Source organism: Eleutherodactylus coqui, chromosome 13 (assembly GCF_035609145.1).
Source record: "Eleutherodactylus coqui strain aEleCoq1 chromosome 13, aEleCoq1.hap1, whole genome shotgun sequence".
In the NCBI taxonomy this organism is placed as follows: Eukaryota; Metazoa; Chordata; class Amphibia; order Anura; family Eleutherodactylidae; genus Eleutherodactylus; species Eleutherodactylus coqui.
The window spans coordinates 105,306,201-105,328,603 of NC_089849.1; the positions used below are offsets into that span (position 1 = coordinate 105,306,201).

At 46.0% G+C, this 22,403-nt stretch overlaps 1 protein-coding gene across 4 annotated transcripts in view; it reads left to right on the plus strand.

Annotated features, from left to right (window-relative positions):
• Positions 1-17,070, plus strand: part of ADAP2 (ArfGAP with dual PH domains 2) — a 46,432-nt gene extending 29,362 nt beyond the window's left edge. For 3 of the 4 annotated variants that reach the window (XM_066586057.1, XM_066586056.1, XM_066586058.1), the window contains exons 9-11: positions 3,210-3,287; positions 9,564-9,792; positions 14,634-17,070. In XM_066586057.1, coding sequence (XP_066442154.1) covers positions 3,210-3,287; positions 9,564-9,792; positions 14,634-14,668 — 342 coding nt within the window. In that variant the 3' untranslated portion in view covers positions 14,669-17,070. The remainder of the gene's footprint in view (positions 1-3,209; positions 3,288-9,563; positions 9,793-14,633) is intronic. The other variant, XR_010787466.1, reaches the window with a different exon arrangement.
• Positions 17,071-22,403: the final 5,333 nt, after the last annotated feature.

Below are 22,403 nucleotides of genomic sequence, written 5' to 3' on the forward strand. Positions count from 1 at the left end.
TGTGTGCGCGCGCGCGCGCCTGTGTGTGCGCGCGCGCGCCTGTGTGTGCGCGCGCGCGCCCGTGTGTGCGCGCGCCTGTGTGTGTGCGCGCGCGCACCCGTGTGTGTGCGTGTGTGTGTGCGCGCGCCCGTGTGTGTGCGTGTGTGTGTGCGTGCGCCCCTGTGTGCGTGCGTGCCTGTGCCTGTGTGTGTGTGTGCCTAAAGATCCCAAAATGGCTATGCTTTTAATAGGCCTAGATAGATGTCCGCCGTCGCACAGATATTTGATAGGTCACTCTCTAATGATGACAAAAACAATTATAGCCAAGCACTGGAAAACGTCTACACCCCTGCAATAAAAGAGTTCAAGAACAGACTAGCCGAACACTATATTTGAAAGATGGTTAGCTTTTCGTACTAACTCATTAAAAAACGTATTTAGAGTCATGGGATGCATGGTTAAAATTTACAGATCATTGATAGTACTACAATTATAACAGTATGGGGGAGCAAGGATGCCTAGTTCTTTTAGGCCTCCTGTAGACGGCAGTGATTTCGCCGGCGGTAAATCGCCGGCGAATCACGCCAGCCAACACTTCCCATAGCATTGCTATGGGAAGCGCCGGCACCTGTCCACGAGCGGAGAATCATTGCGATTCTCCTTCACCGCAGGCAATTCGCAGCATGCTACAAATTGCCCCGATTCTCCGCCGTCAGCCTATCTATTAGATAGGGTTGACCAGCGGAGATTTGGCGGCGGCTCCTGCTCCTGGGTGGCCGCATCGCTCGTAGACAGCCGGCCTTAGTTCTTAAAGTTTTGGTAGTTTTAACTATCATTTTCATGTTTATATTGTTGGAGAAAATGAAGATCAGGTGGATTACCTGGAACACATGGCAACATAATAAAATGTTTAAGTAAGGAATAGCGGTATATAAATCATATGCTGCATATACGTGTTAATTCTACACAAACATTGTATGTTTATATCATTGTACGTTTAAATCTGAATATATGCTATTTAAATATATATACCATCTAAACTTGCTTCCAAACTAATGTTGGAAAAAAAAAAAACACAACCCCACCTCCCAGCCTTTTCCCCACCTTTAAATCCGCAAATAGAGATGAATGGAGCACACCCGCGCGTGATCCGCAGTAAAATGGAGCATGCAGCGATTTATTATCTGCGCCTGACATCCGCAAATCAAATAGATACAAATCCGCAGGTGTTAAATTAAGTGTGGACACCCAATGTTTCCCTATGGGCGGCTTGATTTGCGGATCTCACGCATGGGTGCTATGCGTGGATTCTGCAAATCAAATCTGCCTGTGGACATTGGGCCCTAGGCCTCTCACACAGGCTTTTTTTTTTTTTTTTTTTTTACAGCGTCTAGCAGGCGTTTTTAACACCCATCATAAATGCTGCACTTAAGGCCCTTTAACACACAATGATTATCGCTTAAAATTCGTTCAAATGGCCAAAAGTGAGCAATAATCGTTAGATGTAAACGCGGGCATCGTGCACTATTTGTTCACTTGTCGTTTAGCGCTGGTTTTTAGCCAGCATAATAACCATCATTTGATCACCCAAAATTCATTCCATCTTAATGGAATTTTGAGCGGCTGCATGATGGGTTTTGTTTGCCTTTCATACATTAGTACACGGTTTACTCATTATGTACTCTGCTGGGAGGAGACAATGGATGCCTGTTCGGCAGATAACCCGCATATCACATAAATACACAACCCCAGCTGAGCAAACATCTCATGGAGGAAATGCAGATGATTAAAAGCCATTATCTGTACGAGTAATTTTATTCAAAAATGTCAGCAGTTCATTCAGTCATGTGGTTGTTTTAGCGATAATCGTTGCGTGTAAAAGGCCCTAAAGCCTTTATTCATTTCAATGGGGCTTTTCAAAGAGTGTTTTAGCGCAGCATTTATGATGCGTGCTAAAACAAGCGCTGTATGTTCTATTTTTGGTCTTTGCAGTGCGTTTTTGATGCCCTGCGTCATCCCCTGAAATGAATGGGGTGTGTTAAAAACGACGTTAAAAATGCTGCTTACTTTGCCATCAGGAGGAGGAAAAAAAATTACATCATCGGCCTGTTTTGCCTGCGCTGTTACTGCAAATCTCGCGCGAGTTTCTTGGCCGTGTGAAAGCGGCCTAAAGCCACATTTAGATGGGATGCACTGTTGGGCTAGCCATGCCCGACAGCTCAACCCAGTGATGCTTGCTTCTGTGCTGTTATACAGGAGCGAGTATCTCTGGCATCACTGAGAGCTCTCACCCCCGCCCGCCTCCATTCACTGTAAGCAGACAGTCATTCAGAACTAAATGACTGCTGTTTACACTGAACAGGGCGTCAATCCGTTTTCTGCATGCAATTACATGGGTTGACTATCATTCAAATTCCCAGGAATTTTAAAGGACTCGGACCGATAACCGTGTAAATGGGCCATTAGTCATACAGACTGAAGCCTGCCAAGTCCAAAACTGAATTAAACTATTGAAACAAGGTCCCGCTTAAACCAATACGGCAACTGTGGCCTACTTTGGGGAGGGAGAAGTCCGGTCTTCAATTAGCATCTAGATGCCGGAGTCCCACTTCTCCTCTTCTTATGGGTTCCAGATCTTCCCGCCAGCCGCTGGGTAGCTGACACAGCGCTGTCACCAATCCACCTCATTCTCCAGGCAGATGTTCTGCTGACCATGAAATGGCCTCTCAGCAGAGGTGAATTAAGGACCCTTTTAGACGGAACTATTATCGTGAAAAACAATTGTTCAGTCTAAACGCAGCCGACAATAAACGATAATCGCTTGCTTTTCGTTCGCCGCCAATTTTCTGCAGCATAAAAATCATCATTGGCTCGTTCACTTATCATTCGGGTTTAATACCGATCGTTTCAGTCGTTCTCAGTCACTTATACAGCGAATGAGAACGACTGAAGGATTTCTGTATCTGCCTGTATGAACAGGCTGCACGAGCGACTTTGACATCATTCACTCGTTTGCTCGTTAAAACGATAATCTTTCCTGTAAACGGACCCTTATACAAGCATCCTCTTAATAGAGGGAAAAAACAACCATATTAACCATTTAACGCCCGGATCCCATGTGATATCTGCTCTTAAATGTCCCATTGGTTTTACATTCTTATATCAGTAATACCATGAGGACTGTTCTCTTTTACACCCCAGTTAATACACCTGCCACTATTACTCTGCAGCAGAAAGAACCGTTCAAGAAGCGATGGTTTAACCTGGATGCTGAGGAGAGGAAGCTTCTGTATTACAAGAAACCGCTGGTGAGTTTTCAATGTTTATCACATATTCTGACTGCTGTAGAACAAGAGGCCTGACATCTGTATCACATATTCTAACTGCTCTAGGCCTGACGTCTGTATCACATATCCTGACTGCTCTAGAACTAGAGGCCTGACATCTGTATCACCTATTCTGACTGCTGTAGAACTAGAGGCCTGACATCTGTATCACATATCCTGATTGCTTTAGAACAAGAGACTAGATATCTGTATCACATATTCTGACTGCTCTAGGCCTGACGTCTGTATCGCATATATCCTGACTGCTCTAGAACAAGAGACCAGGTATCTGTGTCACATATTCTGACTGCTGTAGAACAAGAGGGCTGACATCTGTATCACTTATCCTGACTGCTCTAGAACAAGAGACTAGATATCTGTATCACATATTCTGACTGCTGTAGAACAAGAGGCCAGACGTCTGTATCACATATCCTGACTGCTCTAGAACAAGAGACCAGATATCTGTTTCACATATCCTGACTGCTCTAGAACAAGAAGCCTGACATCTGTATAATCCTTTCTGACGAATCTTGAACAAGAGGCCTGACATTTAAAAGGCTATTTAGCTAATGAGGTCTAGATGTGTTCTTTTTCCCATGGTTTTCTGCTGTATTTTGCACATCCTGTTGCCAATTGCGTGCGTATTTGCGCACCCCCCCCCCCCCCAGACTTCTATAGTGCCCTTTTCTACTCAGATGCGCAAAAAATAGAACATGCTCTATTTTGTGCATGTGCAAAGAAAGGAAATGAGGCCAAACCCACTGAAATCAAGTAGTTCTGTTCTCTGTGTATTTTGCACACAAAATCCGTCCGTGTGAAGGAGCCCTCAGGCTCTACTTTTTTTTTTTTGTTTTAATCGTCTTTAGATGTATACAAAGAGCAGGCGACAGTTCTGTGTAAACAGTCACCAACCTGGTGATACCCAAGAATTCATTCACTAGTTAATTTAATGGGTCTGCAATAGGAAAAATAAAGTCCTAAAATTCCCCTTTAAATTTCAGATAGAGGGGGGTGTCACACTGAAACTTTGGGTCCAGAAAAACCTAGCCACCCCTGCATTTATATCCACACTTATATTTGTTATAGGAGTTGGAGAGCATACATGACCCACGTGGCACCACATGGACCCCATTGACTATACTTGGGTCCATTTTTCCTCTGGCACGCTGCTAGAAATTTACCCAACTGAAATGGCACAGCATGTTTCACTATTTCATCCAGGACTCCGTTCCAGATCTGCGTCAGAGGCTTTGTGGCACAGAAGTTAATATGACCTAAAAGAAAAACTGTGTTTGTTGCCTATAGCAGCCAATTACAGTGCAGCTTTCATTTTTCAAAAGCAGATTAAGAAATGAAAGCTGCATTGTGATTGGTTGTTATAGGCAATGGGCACTGGCAAGAGTAAATCGTGCCAGTAGCCTCATGCCAATGACTAACAGCTCATGATTCTTCCCTTCATGCTGATGCTAAGAGTTTCTCTCTTGGTTTAAGGAACAGTTTACTGAAACCTTTCAGGAAGTCAGAAGTGGTAAAATTCTAAAAATGACTTTCGCAAGCATGTTCAACCTGCTCCCCGGTCAGCCCCCCTCCTCGAATGTTCTTTAGAGGGAGAACTTATTTCTGATAAATGTGGTGAGGAACTATTTTCAGCACAGACAATATGTCCAATAAACAAAAACTCTAAATAGAATGGTTGAATCGGATAAAGGTACTTTCTATATGTCTTAAAAGAACCATTCAAGGGGTGTAGCCTGAGCGCAGTGCCTGGAGGTACATTCATGGAAAGGGCTTACAATCATGGCCAACCCTCCTCTCCATTCACCTTCCTAGTGGGATCCCCTGTATAATTTAAACCTAATATTGTGCCATTTGGAGGCTATTTAATTTAGTGTTAGGAAGCCATAGCCTAAATTAGTGGCTAGCACCCAGATCTCGGTGCGGTCATGATGCGACCGCTGTCCTCCTCTCATCCAGCTGAATACTCTTCAGCCTTCTACAGCCTCTGCCCACCTGAAAGTCCCAGCTGGAACACAGAATCCATCTGTCTGCTGTATATGGTTCCATTCAAAGTCTGCTATATCAGTAGTTAGTGTGCCTTCCTACAAGTAAAGCATTGCCCGTCTCTCTACTGGACCGCGTTATGGTTGCAGTAGTGCAGCTGGTCAAGAAGTGGCTCGCTACTGAATGGCTTTGGATGGCTCCAATCCTCTCTTGGAAAAAGTAACTCTAAGATATCTGTTACCGGTGCATCACATTATAAGGCTACAAAGAAAAAAGTTAGGCCACTGAGATGCACCAATTTTTTTTCCCTCCTACCAGAATGTTTTATCGCCTCTATCAGAAATATACTCTGATTTACCTGCTGTTTCGTCTCCATCCTCACATAGCACAATGAGTGCAGAACAACTTTCTTTTGCGGCTACTTTGCATCTCCCTGTCATGGAGGAAGCCATGGGAGATGCGTTGATTATGATTGTTAACCCTTTCCAATCCACTGTCTGACGTCTGTAGATATTATGATTTAAGGCTGTACAGCTCCAATGTTGGAAGACATTCGTCGGGGGTTCTCTTACTGTATATTGCCAGCCTCTCTGCTGTCGGAGCCTATCCAACGTGTCACCTCATGCAGTACTGGCTTTAGCCAGCAGATGGCACTGGATAGAGTAAGCCCCCTAGGAAAAACCAGGATACAAATTGGATTGGAAAGGGTTAATCTTTGTCGTAACAGGACAACCATTGAGGGTTAATTCCGTCCCTATGTACTATCAGTACAGGACAGATTGATTTTTTTTTTTTTTTTTAAATAAATCACTGCTCACGCTTCAGCTAAATGATGAGTTTTTTTTAAGGTGAGCTTAAAATCCATTGTTCAGCTGGAGAGAAGATAACAGATACCGCATGCTGTGTTCTGCACAGAAGTCGGAGATTACATTGTATTCTCCTGGTAGCCAGTGCGAGAACAATGGATCTGTGTGCAGAGCTCAGACCACATGCTGTACTCAGCAAACAGCTCCCGGAGGCCCTTTTACAAGAAAATGACGCTGATAAACTGCTAATAGACATTAGTGTCCATTAACACTTTATGCAAAAGGATTGCTAAAACTGTCAATCTTTCAATGGGCCTTAAGGGAAAGCAGATATTAACAATCATAATAAAAGCCTCACTTGCCTTCTACAGCAACACAACCATTGCAAATTTAGGAAGAAATCACCCTATAAGGAGGCCCCTCATGCACTCGAAATTGATCGGCCAAGAATTTTAACCTATAATGGTTGATAAATATGTAGCGCAAATTTGAAGCTACACAGCAAATCTGATTCCAGCCGGATCACAGTTTACTCGGCCCAAGAGGTAGACACTGCCCTAAGTAGTGTAGACTCTAACAATATTAGCTGGATCAGAGTTCTGAAAGATGTAAACCAGACTAAAGGCCTCTTTACTTCATCTACTCAGGTTAGGAAAGGCAACTTTTAAGCCTTATTTCTACCAAGTAAAAGAATAAATTCTCAAACTTGTCTAGATGGGCTCCCAAACTTAGTTGGGATGTATCAGTAGTCAACAGGATCCAGCAAGGCTGGATTGTGAACTTCTCGTCTACCAGCTGGCTCCATCATTTGAGGGAGCAATGGGATTTTAGGGACAGAGCATTTTTTGACTGACCCTCGAGTTGGGTTCCAGATGCACAAGACCTCTTATATAGGTCGTATGTGTTGGTGGATTGAGACCTGGACTGTGACATGGTTTTCAGGACTGCATCACAATAGCTCTCTGGATTATAAGAAAGGGTTCTCAACCTTCAGGCTGTCTGATTTGAATCTCTACAGGTCTTGGCAGAGTTGAGTGCTATAAGACACCAGGGTCTGCACAGGGAAAAGCTTCCAATAATATCCTCAACTCATGTATACGGGCGGGGTGAATCGTGACCTCTTTGGCTGGACTGGTGTGAATGCGATTACCGTGGCCTGGTCTTGGCTGATTTTCATTAATATTCTTGGTATCAAGGAAACTGGAGGGAATATATTGGCCGTCCTGAACCTCCATTGCATGCACAGGCCTCTGCTGCCAAGGGTTTGTTACTCCTGATAAAGTGTACTTACCAGCTTGGCATTGAACCTGGTCACCATGAAATCAATCTCTGGTGCTCCCTACATCTTGGCAATCTGTTTGAAGTTCTCAGGATTCAGAGACCCTTCTCCTGGGACTGCATAGACTTCAATTTAGTTAGTCAGCCACAATGTTGAGCGAGCCTGGGGTATGCACAGCAAATTGATGGGGTAGATTCAGCTCGGTACTGATCAGGTGCTACCCTGCTTGCTGATGTAGAGCACTAATGTTTTGTTGTCTGCTTATGAGGATGGAACAATACCTCTGCAGCGCCACCTATTGGATGGCAGCATTCCTTCAAATCAATGACCCTTTAAACTAGTCTTTAACCCCCTTAAGGACATGGCCTATTTTGGGCATAAGGACACAATGATTTTTGGCGGATTTTCATCTCCATTTTTCAAAAGCCATAACTTTTTTTTATTTTTCCGTCGACGTGGCTATGTAAAACTTTTATTAATTTGAATGATAGCCGGACAGAAAAAACGCATCAGTTCTGCCATAGACCTTTTTTTTTTTCTTTCTTTTTTTTTTTTTTACAGCATTAATCATGCAGCATAAGTGACACAATACATTTTTTTCCACGGGCCGGTACGGTTACGATACCAAAATTCTTCTTTTTTTTTTTTTTTTTTTTTTTGCAGGTTTTTCCACTTTTCCGCAATACAAAACCCCTTTTTTTTGTAAACTTATTATTCAAAGTCCTATAACTTTTCTATTTTTCCATGGACGGAGCTCTGTGAGGGCTTATTTTTTGTGAGACGAGCTGTAGTTTTTATTGGTACCATTTTGGGGTATGTATGGCTTTTTTGATTACTTTTATGGTGTTTTTGGGGGGCAAAATAAACAAAATAAGCATTTTGCCTCACTTTTTCAGTTTTTTGTTCTTTTTACGCTTTTTGCCATGCAGGATAAAAAGAATGTTCGAGTCATTATGGATACGACGATACCAAATATGTGGGATTTTAATTTAAAAATAAAAATGTTAACGTAAAAAAAACCTTTGTGCTTTTTCGCATCTTTTTTTATTTATTTTTTTTACGCTATTTGTGTCCCTGTGGGGTCTTGTACCATAGCACCTGTGATCGCTATGATAAGGCATTGCAGGACTTCTGCCTTATCGCTTGTATTAACAATCATAGGCAATAGCAATGTCGGACACCTGTATCTGCCGCCCTGTTGCCATGGCAACCCTTTGACGTGCGTGAAAAAGACACCTGAGGTTCGCAACCTCACAGAAGCAATGCGAGGTGTTTTTGAATTAAAAACTCCTCACATTTACGTGAAAAACACACATTGGCGAGCACTTACCCGTGTGACTGTAGCATAAGGCTCGATTCACACCAGCATTGATTTCAATGGGTTCATTCATATGCGTGTATTTGGCGTGCACAATTCAGTCATGCAAAAAAATACGCAGTATACTTGATTTTTCTGCTTATTTTATGCAGAGAAAGAACATTTTGACATTTTGAAACTCTTCGCCATTTCATTGACTGAGAGCATTGGTGCAGTTTTTGGGGGGGCACAATTGCGCACAACTTCGAGTTGCAAACCGTACAGCAAAATACACCGATTCACGTGCAAATACACAGCCCATTCCACAAAAGGTGTCGCAAATACGCTTGCGCTCATGTGAATCTGACCTTAAGCATTACAGATTGCACATACCTCCAAAGACTTCCGTCTTTGTCAAAACAGTGCTTCATAAAGCCTCTAATACTTAGCCCCCCCCCCCCCTTGTGTACGGCTTGTTATAGCCCAGTGTGTGGCACTGTAGAACGATCAGGAAGTGGAAAATGGCATCTCCCACAGTCTGTAACAGATTAACCCAATGTGCTCTGTCTACGGACTCCAAAAAAAGAAAAAAAATTCAGGTAAGTAAATATTTCACTTAGTCCAGAACAAGAGCTGTGAATATCATATTGTCTGGCTCTAGAATGAGAGACCTAAATGTCACATCTACTGGCTCTGTTCTAGAACCCATTGACCTGTGTACAGCAGATCCTGACTGTTGGAGAACTAAGAGGCATGAAATGTACATCATATATCCTTCCTCCACTCTAGATCCAAGAGGTGTGAACTGCATGTAATACATTCCGCCACCGCTCTAGAACCAATAGATGTGACTCGTTTATGACTGTTTGCAGGACCCCTATGAACAGGGTGGAGTCTTCATTGGGAGCAGCGAGGCTGGGTACCAAGTACAAGAAGGTTTGCCAAATGGAATGAAAGGGAATAAGTGGGACGCGGGAATCACAATCAGAACACCTCAGCGGGAGTTCATCTTCATCTGTGAAAACGTCAAAGAACAGACCGAGTGGCTACAGGCGCTGCAAGAGGTGGTCGCCCGACCAATGAGCGCTTACGACACTACCGGTAAGGCGCAATGCTCACATCACTGTACTGAGCTAGAACCCTAAAGCAGAACTGTACCAATGGTGTCATCTGATAGTATACAACCATGAAGAACGCAGGAAATATTCAGCTTGAGAGGGGTTGTACACTATTGATGGTCTATCCTAAGGACTCCCCCACACAGGCGGCTTTACCGCAATTACGTGGTGTTTTGAACACGGCATTAATCACGGTATAACGCTCCCACTGAAATCAATGGGCCCTCGCAAACATGCATTCTATCGCGGCGCTGGATGGCGCTTCCTAGCTCTGCGATTTACGAGGGCTGTCTGCTCTTTGTCTGTTTAGCGCACTTCATCACCCATCACAATGAAAGTACAATCGTGGCAAAGTGCTCCGTCTGAAATCGTGGAGCTTTGCCGTGTCTATGTTTGAGGGAGGCATTAGGATAGGACTAAAATGGTAGATCGCTCGCATTTCAAGAACCAGAGTATTTTGATTTTTCCATCGATGGCGCTCTATGTGGGCTTGTTTTTTGCAGGATGTACGCTAATCTTTATTTGTCCGTTTTTTGTGCACATATAACATTTTGATAGCTTTTTATTTTTTTCTAGAGGCAAGAATGACAAAATCTTCAATTCTGGCATGTTTTTATCTTTACTGGTGTTTACTGTGCAGTATAAATAATATGTTAAATACATTCTGCAGGCCGGTACGATTATGTCAATACCAAACTTATAGAGGTATAGGTTTGGGGTTTTTTTCACACTTTTTTAAATGTATTTTTTGTTTGTTTATCGCTGCATTCAAAGATTCCTTACACTTTTCTTGCCAATGGTGCTATAAAAGGGTGTTTTTTTTGTGGGATGAGTTGTCCATTTTATTGGTACCATTTGTTGATCGATACAATGGTTTTTTTTTTTTTTTTTTCTTAATTAGATTTTTATTAACAGTTTTTCATACAACATACCATATATACCGGCGTATAAGGCGACGGGGCGTATAAGACGACCCCCCAACTGTCACCTTATACGCCGGTATACAGTGGAGAAAAAAAAAAAAAATCATTACTCACCTGCCCCGGTGTTCTGTCGCGCTCCGGCAGGATGTCGCTCGCTCCGGCAGGATGTCGCTCGCTCCTCGTCCCCGGCGCAGCATAGCTTTCTGAATGCGGGGCTTGAAATCCCCGCTTCCAGAAAGCTAATACACACGCCGGCAGCCATGACATCATTGAATGGCTGTGATTGGCTAAAGCGCACGTGGCTTCAGCCAATCACACTATTCAATGACATCATTGAATGGGTGTGATTGCTAACACGTGCGCCTTCAGCCAATCACAGCCATTCAATGCTGTCATGGCTGCCGGCGTGTGTATTAGCTTTCTGGAAGCGGGGATTTCAAGCCCTGCATTCAGAAAGCTATGCTGCGCCGGGGACGAGGAGCGAGCGACAGCCTGCCGGAGCGAGCGACATCCTGCCGGAGCGCGACAGAACACCGGGGCAGGTGAGTAATGAATTTTTTTTTTTTACACTTTTTTTTTTTTTTTGTATTACCGGCGCATAAGACGACCCCCGACTGCAGAGCAGATTTTTCGGGGTTCAAAAGTCGTCTTATACGCCGGTATATACGGTAGACATAATTGGGGAAGGGACCAAAAGTAAAAAGGGGAAGAGGGAATGGGGAAAAATTATTTATATATATATATAACAGCAGAGCTACAGTTCCACTTTTTGTATACCTCATTCTTATATCTGTTGCTTACAAGTCAAACGTTATTGTGTGGAGAGTTGTGTGTTTGAGGGGGGATAGGTGGCTATGTGTGTGTGACTAGCTAGGAGATGGATGAGGGAGGGGTGTCTTGATGTACCTAGGTTCAGATTACCTTATCTGTCTTAGGGGCTCTTGCCACGCATCACCCCGCCTCCAAGGTTTCGATCATAGGGGATTGGATGTCGTGTAGTCCAGCCAAGCCGTCCAAAAAGATAGGCTAGGGGGTTTGGTAGCAAGTCTGCGCCTATAAGCCTCCTCTAAATGGAAGGTGCGGTTCACTGAGTTTCTCACTTCCAGAATAGAGGGGGTCTCTTTTGATCTCCAGTGTCTGGCGATTGTCAGACGAGACGCGAGGATAATATGCGAGCTAAGAGCCGAGTAGAAGGGGGACAAATTGTTAGTGTTCAGGAAACAAAGGGCCAATGCCGGGTCCGGGGATACAAACTGGTGTGTGACCGAATAAATAAAATCAAATACAGTGTTCCAGAAAGATCGTACGACTGGGCACGACCACCACATGTGGAAATAGGTGCCTTTCGCACCACATTCTCTCCAACATGTCTCCGAAACCTCTTTATTCATTCTAGATAGTCTTGTTGGGGTCAGGTACCAGCGGAGGAAGATCTTTTGGGATGTCTCCCAATGTGCGATACCGGTGATATTTTTTTAGTCCAAGCGAGTGCACGGGACCATTCCTCCAGGCTGAAATGTTGTTTAAGATCAGTTTCCCAAAGCGACATATGGACTGACTTGGATTGTGTTTCCTGCGAAAATGAGTTCTCGTAGAAGATTGATATGCCTCTGGGAGTACCTGTAGGGAGCGAGAAAAAAATGAAAGCCGCCTTGGGGAATATTGGTTTATGGATGTGGAAGGACTGTAGTGCGTATCTTAATCTAAGATATGACAAACCCAATTTGCATGGGAGATTAAATATTTTACTTAGTGTGGGGAAATCCATTATGGCTCCTTCGTCACAGAGGTCTCCTATTTTTCTGACCCCCACAAGACTCCCATTTTCCGTATTCGAAATCTGGGAGAATGGAGGAGAGGAATCTGAGGGGAAGGGCCGTAGCCAAGACCTTGTCTAAGGCCAAAGGGGTCAGGTGGTTCCAAATCTGAGCCGATACCTGGAGACATGGGAGTGCATGTGGTGGCAAAGGCGGTGGTCTAACTCCCAGCAGGGAGATCAAGGGGGCGCCCAAGCTTGCAGTTTCTATAGCTGCCCATTTTTTGTGAGATGGTGTAGTCCACCACTGTTTAACTTGGTCTAGTATAACCGCATTGAAGTAACGTCTGATGTCGGGAGCTCTCATACCCCCTACCTCGAATGGCTTCGCTAAGGTGGAGAATTTGATTCTAGCATGTGAACCTCCCCAGATAAATTGGTTAATAAGGGCTTGGAGTTTAGACAGGAATTGGATCCATACAATGTTTTGATCACTTTTTTATTCGGCTTTTGTAAGGCTTTATTTGCTATTATTGCCACATTTTTTGTATCTTTCTTTCATGATCACTGTGTGGGTTAAATAATGTACTAACTTTTTATCTAGGTCACTACAAACGTAGCAAAACCACATATGTGATTTGATTTATTTTTCTTACATAGTTAAGGGGGAAAGTTAAGGTTTTTATTTTTTCTCTTAAATTTTTTTTTTTTTGTACATTTTACTTTTTATTTTCGCCCCACTGGGGGACTTAATTATCATCGTATTTAAAAAGGTTGTCTCGCGCCGAAACTTTTTTTTTTTCTTCAATTTTTTTTTTTCGTCGCGAGACAAACCCAAGGGATGGGTTAAAAAAAAATAAAAAAAATATATATTACTTACCCGAATCCCCGCTCTGCAACGACTTCTTTCTTCCTTCTCCAAGATGGCCGCCGGGATCTTCACCCACGATGCACTGCAGATCTTCTCCCATGGTGCACCGTGGGCTCTGTGCGGTCCATTGCCGATTCCAGCCTCCTGATTGGCTGGAATCGGCACACGTGACGGGGCGGAGCTACGATGACGACGCGGGACCAGCTCTCCGGCACGAGCGGCCCCATTCACCAGGCAGACACCGGACTGCGCAAGCGCGTCTAAAAACGCCAGAAGACAGCGAATTTAGACGGATCCATGGCGACGGGGACGCTAGCAACGGAGCAGGTAAGTGAATAACTTCTGTATGGCTCATAATTATTGCACGATGTATATTACAAAGTGCATTAATATGGCCATAAAGAAGTGTATGACCCCACTTGCTGCCGCGAGACAACCCCTTTAAATCATTCTTCTAATACACTACTATACTTCAGTATAGTAGAACACTAGACAGCCTATAAGGCTTAGCCAGAGGCTGAGCCTTATAAGCCACCGTAGCTGGCAGACTCTGACGCTATATACAAGCTTCCGCGTGCCATATCAACCCATCGGGAACCCGCGATTACATCATGGGGGTCCAATGGTTAAACACCAGGGATCCAAGGTTTCTCTGGTCCCCGATGTTAGGGCAAGTGCCCAACAGCCGAACACCTGCTCCCCCCTTTCCGACAGGGGAGACCCTATGGAGCATCCATTTTATTGCAACACACGAACTTGCGATTTTCATGCAATGCAGTTTTAGCATTAGAAACTCCTGTTAACTTTTGCACAATAAAATCGCACAATTTTATTGTGGCAGCAATGTGAGGCGCAATTTTTCACATTAAAAAGCATCGCTGATGCTTAAAACTCGCCTAAACAAAGCTGTGATTTTTCTCGTAGTGATATCACGATCGCCAATGTGAAGGAGCCCTAAGTTCACTTCATCAAAGGTTCATCACTTCTCATATGACAACAAGTGCAAATATCCAACAAACTCTTAAGACCTTCATCTTGTTTTACTGGATTCCCGTTTGCTGTCTGTGAAATACAGATGGGAAATATGCGCATGCGAATGGGCCCTCAGTAGTATGAGGCAGCCCCAATCGCCCTAGCCCTCATAGTCCATAAAAGCTGGAGGTGGATGGGAACCTGTGATTCTGGTCTGTATACAGCAACGCTCTCTAATTATTTACAATTATTGATAACTTGTCATTTCTAGTAATGAGGAATCCTCATTCTGCTTCATTCAGAGGAGGCCGGATTCCGGAAATCATCCCTGCACTGATGGACAGATCACTAAACCTGTGCCAGAGAAGAAATCGCCGCGCCAAAGACCACGCCAACAAAGAAATCCGATGTGATGCCAATAAAGCTGAAGCGGGACCTGAAAAGCAGTCATCAGCAGTCCTACGCTAATGAGTGTAATAGACGGTTCTCTTTAATTACTGATGAAAGGAGACAATGAAAACCTTCAATATCTGATAGGAACAAAACACTAGAGACTGATCCCGGGGGCCACAGATGATCCCAGCCGCCTCTACATCTTTAGGCCGGCTTAACACGACCGGATTCCTATTGCGGAATCCGCAGCAAATCGCATGCATTGAAAGGCATGTATTTTCAGTTTTTCGTTCACGTTCGTGGATACAAATTGCGGATTCTGCAAGCGGAGCAAAAATTGCAGCATGCTTTATTTTCCCGTGGACTCACGCAGAAAAAGTCAATGGGGGGCCGTCCAACCCGCAGCCCATACGCAATTAACATTGCGTATGGGCTGTGGGTACCTGTGTCATTGCTAAGCGACGGTGCGGGAAATGCAGATATTGAACAAAAATCCGTACAGAGCATGACCGACGGGAGCTGTAAACTGTGACATCTTTTGCTCAGGCGAATGTTTTAGCGCTATGTGTATAACAAATCTTAAGGTGTGTTTAGGCAGAACGATCATCATTCAAAAAACGAACTAAAGTGAGCGATAATCGTTCAGTCTGTTGAACGAGTCAATTATGAATCTGCCTTTCTATACAGGCTGCACAAGCACAAACGAGACGGTGATGACGTAACCCGCCTGTTCACTCGTGCAATCAAGCATTGTGCAGTGTAAAAGGAGCCTAAGGTCTCCTTCACATGACCGTATGCGTTTATATGTTCGCCCATACACACCGTATAATCGCATGAATGAAGAATTACCAGTCCTGATCTTTATTCGTGTATATTCTCTCATTCACACAGGCCGCTGCTGCGTACTTGCAAAAAAATACGCAGAAGCGATGAAAACCATCGATCGCTGTAAAATGCTTGGAATAATGCTTAAATCGGGCCAGCTGTGTTCTTGTCCCAGCATTGTTCGCCAGGTAACTCTCTCCCCCTTTTTTCCCAATTTCCATTGAACTCTATAGGAGCTTGCTGCATATTTCGGCAAAAGATGGGGCAAGACTTATCTTTTCACGCTGCGTATAAAATCGGTGACTAAAAACGGACGCGTACATGCTATTTTTTTCCGGAATGACACGCCAAAAAAAAATGCTCATCTGAATGAATACATTGGAATCCAATGCTTCGGATGGTTGTGATTTTTGGGTGATTTTTTTTTTTAACGTGGCTAAATACCTGCATAAATACGTTCATGTGAATAAGGCTTTACCTGCAGTCCTATGTAACATCACGGATAACTTTCTGTTGAATGCAGTAGATGATATCTGAAGTCTTAAGATGCCCATAGAGAGAACAAAGTTGATGAAAATGAAGGATTCGAACCAAAATTTAACAAAACTGTCTTCTATATACTATTGGGCAAGTGACCCCCACCCCTGCCCCGCCTTCCACATATGGCTACATAAAGTCCAGCGATGAGTGGATGAATAAACAAATGCCCTTCGTTAGCTGATCTTTGATTTCAGAAGCCTTTAAATACGCCTTTAGAAGCCTCCCATGAAAACTGCAGCTTTTCTCCATGTTGGTTTCATTAAGGCCCCCTGCACACGGGCGGAAATTCCGCGGCGGGATTTCTCGCAGAATTTCCACCTGTGGAAGCTGTCATAGGATTGCATTAGAAAATGCAATTCTAGGCAGACGGCCGCGATTTGTCCGCGTGAAATCAGGTGCGGAAAACAAGTGGCATGCTCTATTTCTGTGAGAGTCTTGTGGAGCCCACAGAAATATCACTCCCCGGCCGCTGGCTCCGCTCTACGCATGCGCCGGCTGGCCGGCAGCCGGCACATCGAAGAGCCGGAGCCGTGGAAGAGGTGAGTGCCACGCTGGTCCCTGCAGGGGCAAGAATTTTCGCAGCGGGATCCGACCCGGCCGTCTGCAGGCGGTCTAATGGTTTAGATTTAGTTTTGCACTTTGTTTATACACATGATTCAGTACTTACACTGCCTGTATTTATCAGATGCCAATACAGAGATTGCACAGAAATGTAACAACAGATAATTATTGACACAATGTCATCATCTGGAAAGAGGTCTGACACGTTTCATATGTTCATCCGATAGTTAGATAAAAGGTCTTTGGCCCTTTTACATAATCGTTCGGATTCCCGCAATCCAGGGAGAATCTGAATGATTACACTGGGAAACAGTGTTTGGTGACTGAGATGTTAGAACTTTTTGGGGGTATTTTGGAGTGATAGATTCCGAAAATGGCATTTGTTTTTCTCCATCAGATCTGCTTATCAAGATATAGCTAGAGATGAGTGAGCACGCTCGGTAAGGTCAGTTACTCGAGTGAGCATCGCTCTTCTTGAGTAACTGCCTTCTTGTCCGAGAGTGCTCGGGGGTGGGGGGGGGGGGGTGGGGCAAGAAGGCAGTTACTCGAGAAGAGCGATGCTCGCTCGAGTAACTGACCTTACCGAGCGTGCTCACTCATCTCTAAATATAACACATGTCCATATAAATGTATCCATGGGCACATATTGTATTATACATGTAATGAATTGTATCTTGATGCCACCAGGAAGAACTGGTGGAGGCAAGATTGACAGTGCGGTGATGCCCCCTGTACCTGATTGGCAGCAGAGTTGGATGGGCTGCAGGTCCTGACATCCTCCATCCCTTGGACACATTGCCGCACGCTGTTTCTCCCATGGCTAACCGCTGACCGCCCCCCCCCCCGGCACTATGTGCTCCCGCTGCCGCTATCTCTGTGGCCGAAGCAAGCGGGAGCGCTGTGAGTGGCGTCCCCGCTGCTGCCACTACTCCCGCTCACCCTGCACCGCCACTGTGGTCTCCCGCTGCCGCTACCCCTGTGGCCAAAGCAGCCGGCAGCGCTCAAGGTCGCGTCACCTATTGTGTCCCCCTGGTCCCACTCCTGCTGGATTGGCAAAGCGCAGGGGGAGCGCAAGCGGGAGGCAACTGTCACCACTCTCCCCGCTGAACTCCAGCACTGTAGGCTCCTGCTTCGGCTCCCCCTGCGGCCAAATCAGACGGGAGTGCTATCACTGCCATCCCCGGGTCCCCCTCCTCCTGCAGCATGTGTCCCGCGTCACTGGTCTCCCCGCTGAATTCCAGCAATGTAGGCTCCCGCGTCGGCTCCCCCTGTGGCCAAAGCAGGCAGAAGAGCTGTCACTGTCATTCCTGGGTACCAGTCCTCCTGCAGCATGTGACCCGCTTTGGCTCCCCCGCTCTATTACTGGCGTCCCCGCCTCCTACCTTCTTCCAGGACCTTTGCTTCTTGAGCCGATCGGGAGCTAGGGGTGTGACAGGGGCATTCCTCCTCTCAAACCCCTAGCTTCCGGTGGCTTTAAGATACAATAATACCCAAAGATAAATCCCAAGAAGCCTAAAACACGATGTCAATAAAACAACATTTCTGTGATTTCCGGTAACGAGATATTCCTGGACATTTGTGCTGGATGTTTCACCAGTAGTCCGCCATCTTATACGTCTCCCATTGTCTGCAGTCCTGTTTTTCCACGGTCCTTATATCCTGGTAAAATTCTTCACCCTGTTCATCACTTACATCACCAAAACAATCTGGAAATCCATCCAAAATGACTGCAGATAATACAATCTGATGCTCATGTTACACCCAAGCGTTCAACAAAAAAAGTTTGATACAGTGTTAAGGCCGCCTGCACACGGGCGGAAATCCCGCGGCGGGATTTCCGCCACTGAAAGCCTGCATAGGAGTGCATTATAATATGCACTCCTATGCAGACGGCCGCGCGAAATCTCACGCGGCAAACAAACCGCGGCATGTCCTATTTTTGTGCGGGGCTCGCAGAGCCTCGCACAGAAACGTCACTCACCCGGCCGCCAGCTCCGGTCTGCGCATGCGCCGGCTGCCCGGCAGCCGGCACATGAAAGAGCCGGGGCCACTGGGTGCGGGTGAGTACGTGCTCGTTTCTGCAGGCGCTCGGGTCGGGTCCCACGGCGAGAATTCTCGCCGCCGGATCCGACTCGCTCGTCTGCAGGTGGCCTTAGCCAGTAGAGTAAAGTGTGATTTGTTCTCAGTAAGAGAAACCAAGTAATCTTGTAGATATGATACCTTTTAATGGCTAACAAAAATGCATAATGTTAATGCAAGCTTTCCAACCTACTCAGGCTTCTTCTCCAGGCTTAACATTCACATTAACCAAGTGTTCAGGAACAGAAGTGAGCGTAGTCTCCACAAGTTCCCTGAAGTTAGCGGCCTTATAGTTCCCAAGGAAATGCTTTGCAACCCTACAAATTAACGACCGCGCATGCACCTCAAAGTGTCCACCGAATCTTGGGAACGCCTGTCTATCATGAGTTCCCAGATTTGTGGTCCATCCAATTTACCTGCTTCTAGCTTCTCCATGCTCCTCACAGGAAATTTTCTACATTTGTAGCCAAAACACGTTCCACTTCTCTTCAATGTCTTTACACATTGTTTCATCAACCCAAGTTTGATTTGCAGCAGTGGTGATATGTATCATATGTAGTAATAGTCAGCAAATGCTGGCGGGAAAATAAATGTGGCAAAAAAAGATAATGATATCAGGAATATTTGAAAAACTAGGAGTCCTAGAACAAAATGAATGGGATTTTCGGAATCAGCGGCACAAAAATGTTATATGTCCCCCACTTCCTATCCTGCGAAATCCCAACCCTCATCTTAGGTGATTTTAACATCCCCACTAATGACCCCAACTCCCCACCTGCCTCTCAGCTTCTATCGCTCACCTCCTCCCTTGGTCTCTTCTCAACTCACAGCCTCTCCCACTCACAGGGATGGTAACACTCTTGATCTGGTCTTCCTCCGTCTCTGCTCTGCTTCCAACTTCACTAACTCCCCTCTCCCGCTCTCGGATCACAATCTTCTCTCTTTCTCTGTCACGCTCCCTAACATCTCTCCAGACCCACCTACCTATAGTACCTACAGGAACTTTAAGGCCATTCATATCCAGAACTTTGCTGAATTCCTACAGTCCTCTCTATCCCCCATCTCTCTCCTCGCCTGCCCGAACCTGGCTGCCGTTCACTACAACACCGCTCTCAAACATGCCCTGGATGAAGCGGCGCCCCCCAGGACCCGAGCCATCCGATGTAAAACGCAGCAACCCTGGCTCACGCCTCAAACGCGCTGTATCCGGCGGTGCTCTAGAAGTGCTGAACGGCTGTGGAGAAAATCGCTAATGTCCGCAGACTTCCTCCACTACAAATTCATGCTCAGAACCTACAACCTCGCCCTCCACCATGCCAAACAAGTCTACTTCACCTCTCTAGTCTCCTCACTATCGCACAACCCTAAACGGCTCTTTGATACTTTTCAATCCCTTCTCAGCCCTAAACCGCAGCCCCCGGTGACTGATCTCAGTGCTGAAGAGCTGGCTGCCTACTTCAAAAAGAAAATTGATGACATCCGTCAGGAAATAACTTCCCAATCCCAGACTAGCCCTGACCCTAGTCTTGTCAGCACTGCATCTAGCTCCTGCTCACTGTCTGTACTCAGACAAGCGACAGGAAGAAGTCTCCAAATTGCTCTTCTCTGCTCGCCCCACCACCTGCGCTAGCGACCCTCTCCCCTCACACCTCCTCTGTTCCTTCTCCCCAGTGGTCATCTCCCATCTCACCACTATATTCAACCTCTCTCAGACCTCTGGCATCTTTCCCTCTTCTTTCAAACACGCCATCATATCCCCACTGCTAAAGAAGCCGACTCTGGACGAGACTGATGCTGCCAACTACCGACCCATCTCAAACCTCCCCTTCATCTCCAAACTACTAGAACGGCTGGTTTACTCCCGCCTTGTAAGCTATCTATCAGAGAACTCTCTCCTAGACCCCATACAGTCTGGCTTTCGACCTCAACACTCGACAGAAACTGCCCTCACAAGGGTATCCAATGACCTACTGACAGCCAAATCGAGGGGCGATTACTCCCTACTGATCCTCCTCGACCTTTCCGCAGCATTTGACAATGTTGACCACAAACTCCTCCTCAGTATGCTACGCGCCATTGGCCTAAAGGACACTGCCCTCTCCTGGTTCTCCTCCTACCTATCTGACCGCTCTTTCAGTGTCTCCTTTGCTGGTTCTACCTCCCCTCCTCTTCCCCTTGCTGTTGGGGTCCCCCAGGGCTCGGTCCTCGGCCCCCTTCTTTTCTCAATCTACACAGCCCCTATTGGACAAACCATCAGGAGATTTGGCCTCCAATACCACCTGTATGCTGACGACACCCAGCTATACACCTCTTCCCATGACATCTCTGCACCTTTACTCCAAAACATCACCGACTGTCTGTCCGCTGTCTCTAACACCATGTCCTCTCTCTACCTAAAACTAAACCTCTCTAAAACTGACTTACTGGTATTTCCACCCTCCACTAACCGACCTCCTCCTGACATCTCCATCTCAGTGTGTGGTGCCACCATAACTCCTAGACAACATGCCCGCTGCCTTGGGGTCATATTCGACTCAGATCTCTCCTTTACCCCCTACATCCAATCTCTGGCCCGAACATGTCAGCTGCACCTCAAGAACATCGCAAGAGTCCGCTCCTTTCTCACTGTGGACACGTTAAAAACGCTTACTGTTGCCCTCATCCACTCCCGGCTCGATTATTGCAACTCGTTGCTGATCGGCCTCCCCTGCACCAGACTCTACCCTCTCCAATCCGTCCTAAATGCGGCAGCCAGTCTCATCTTCCTGTCCAGCCGCTACTCAGACGCCTCTGCCCTGTGCCAGTCACTCCACTGGCTGCCCGTTAAATACAGAATTCAATTTAAACTCGCTACCTTCATCCACAAAGCCCTCCACAGCGCAGCACCACCCTATATCGCCTCCCTCATCTCAATCCATCACCCAGCCCGAGCTCTCTGCTCTGCTAACGAAACCAGACTGAGTGCCTCTTTAATTCGAACTTCTCATTCCCGCCTCCAAGACTTCTCCAGAGCAGCACCAGTCCTCTGGCACGCACTACCAAAGGCTACCCGAGCAATCCAGGACTCGCAGAACTTCAGGCGTGCTCTAAAAACGCACCTCTTCCGGGAGGCATACCGCATTCCCTAAACAAACCCCTCTGTACTCCGCCTGATAACAAACTCCCTGACCTACTGACTGCAATGCTTGCTAGCCATCATAAACCGCTCCTGCAGTCATACTGTTTCTGCCGTCACACGGCTAAATGTCTGACCATTGTCTATGTGTATAACATCGCTCACTCTCCACCTCGCCATACCGTGCACATCTCCAGCCCCTTTACCTTCTGTATCACCCCACTATTCGTAGTATGTAAGCTCGTTGGAGCAGGACCCGCACCCCTATTGTTTCCATCAATTGATTACTATGTAACCGTGGTTCTGTAATGTTTGTACTTTTGTCTTTCTGTATCCCCCTGTCCATGTAAGCGCTGCGGAATATGTTGGCGCTATACAAATAAAGATTATTATTATTATGGCTGGCAGGGATAGGTGGACAGGGGGTCACTCCGCCAGTCCTCTACCGTGTCCCTACCTACTTGCTCCCCTGGGCTAGGCTTCAGGGCGACAACTGGGTGACGGTCTGTGCGCTGCACTAGAGACAGGGACCCCAAGAAAGGAGGGACAGGGTGACAGG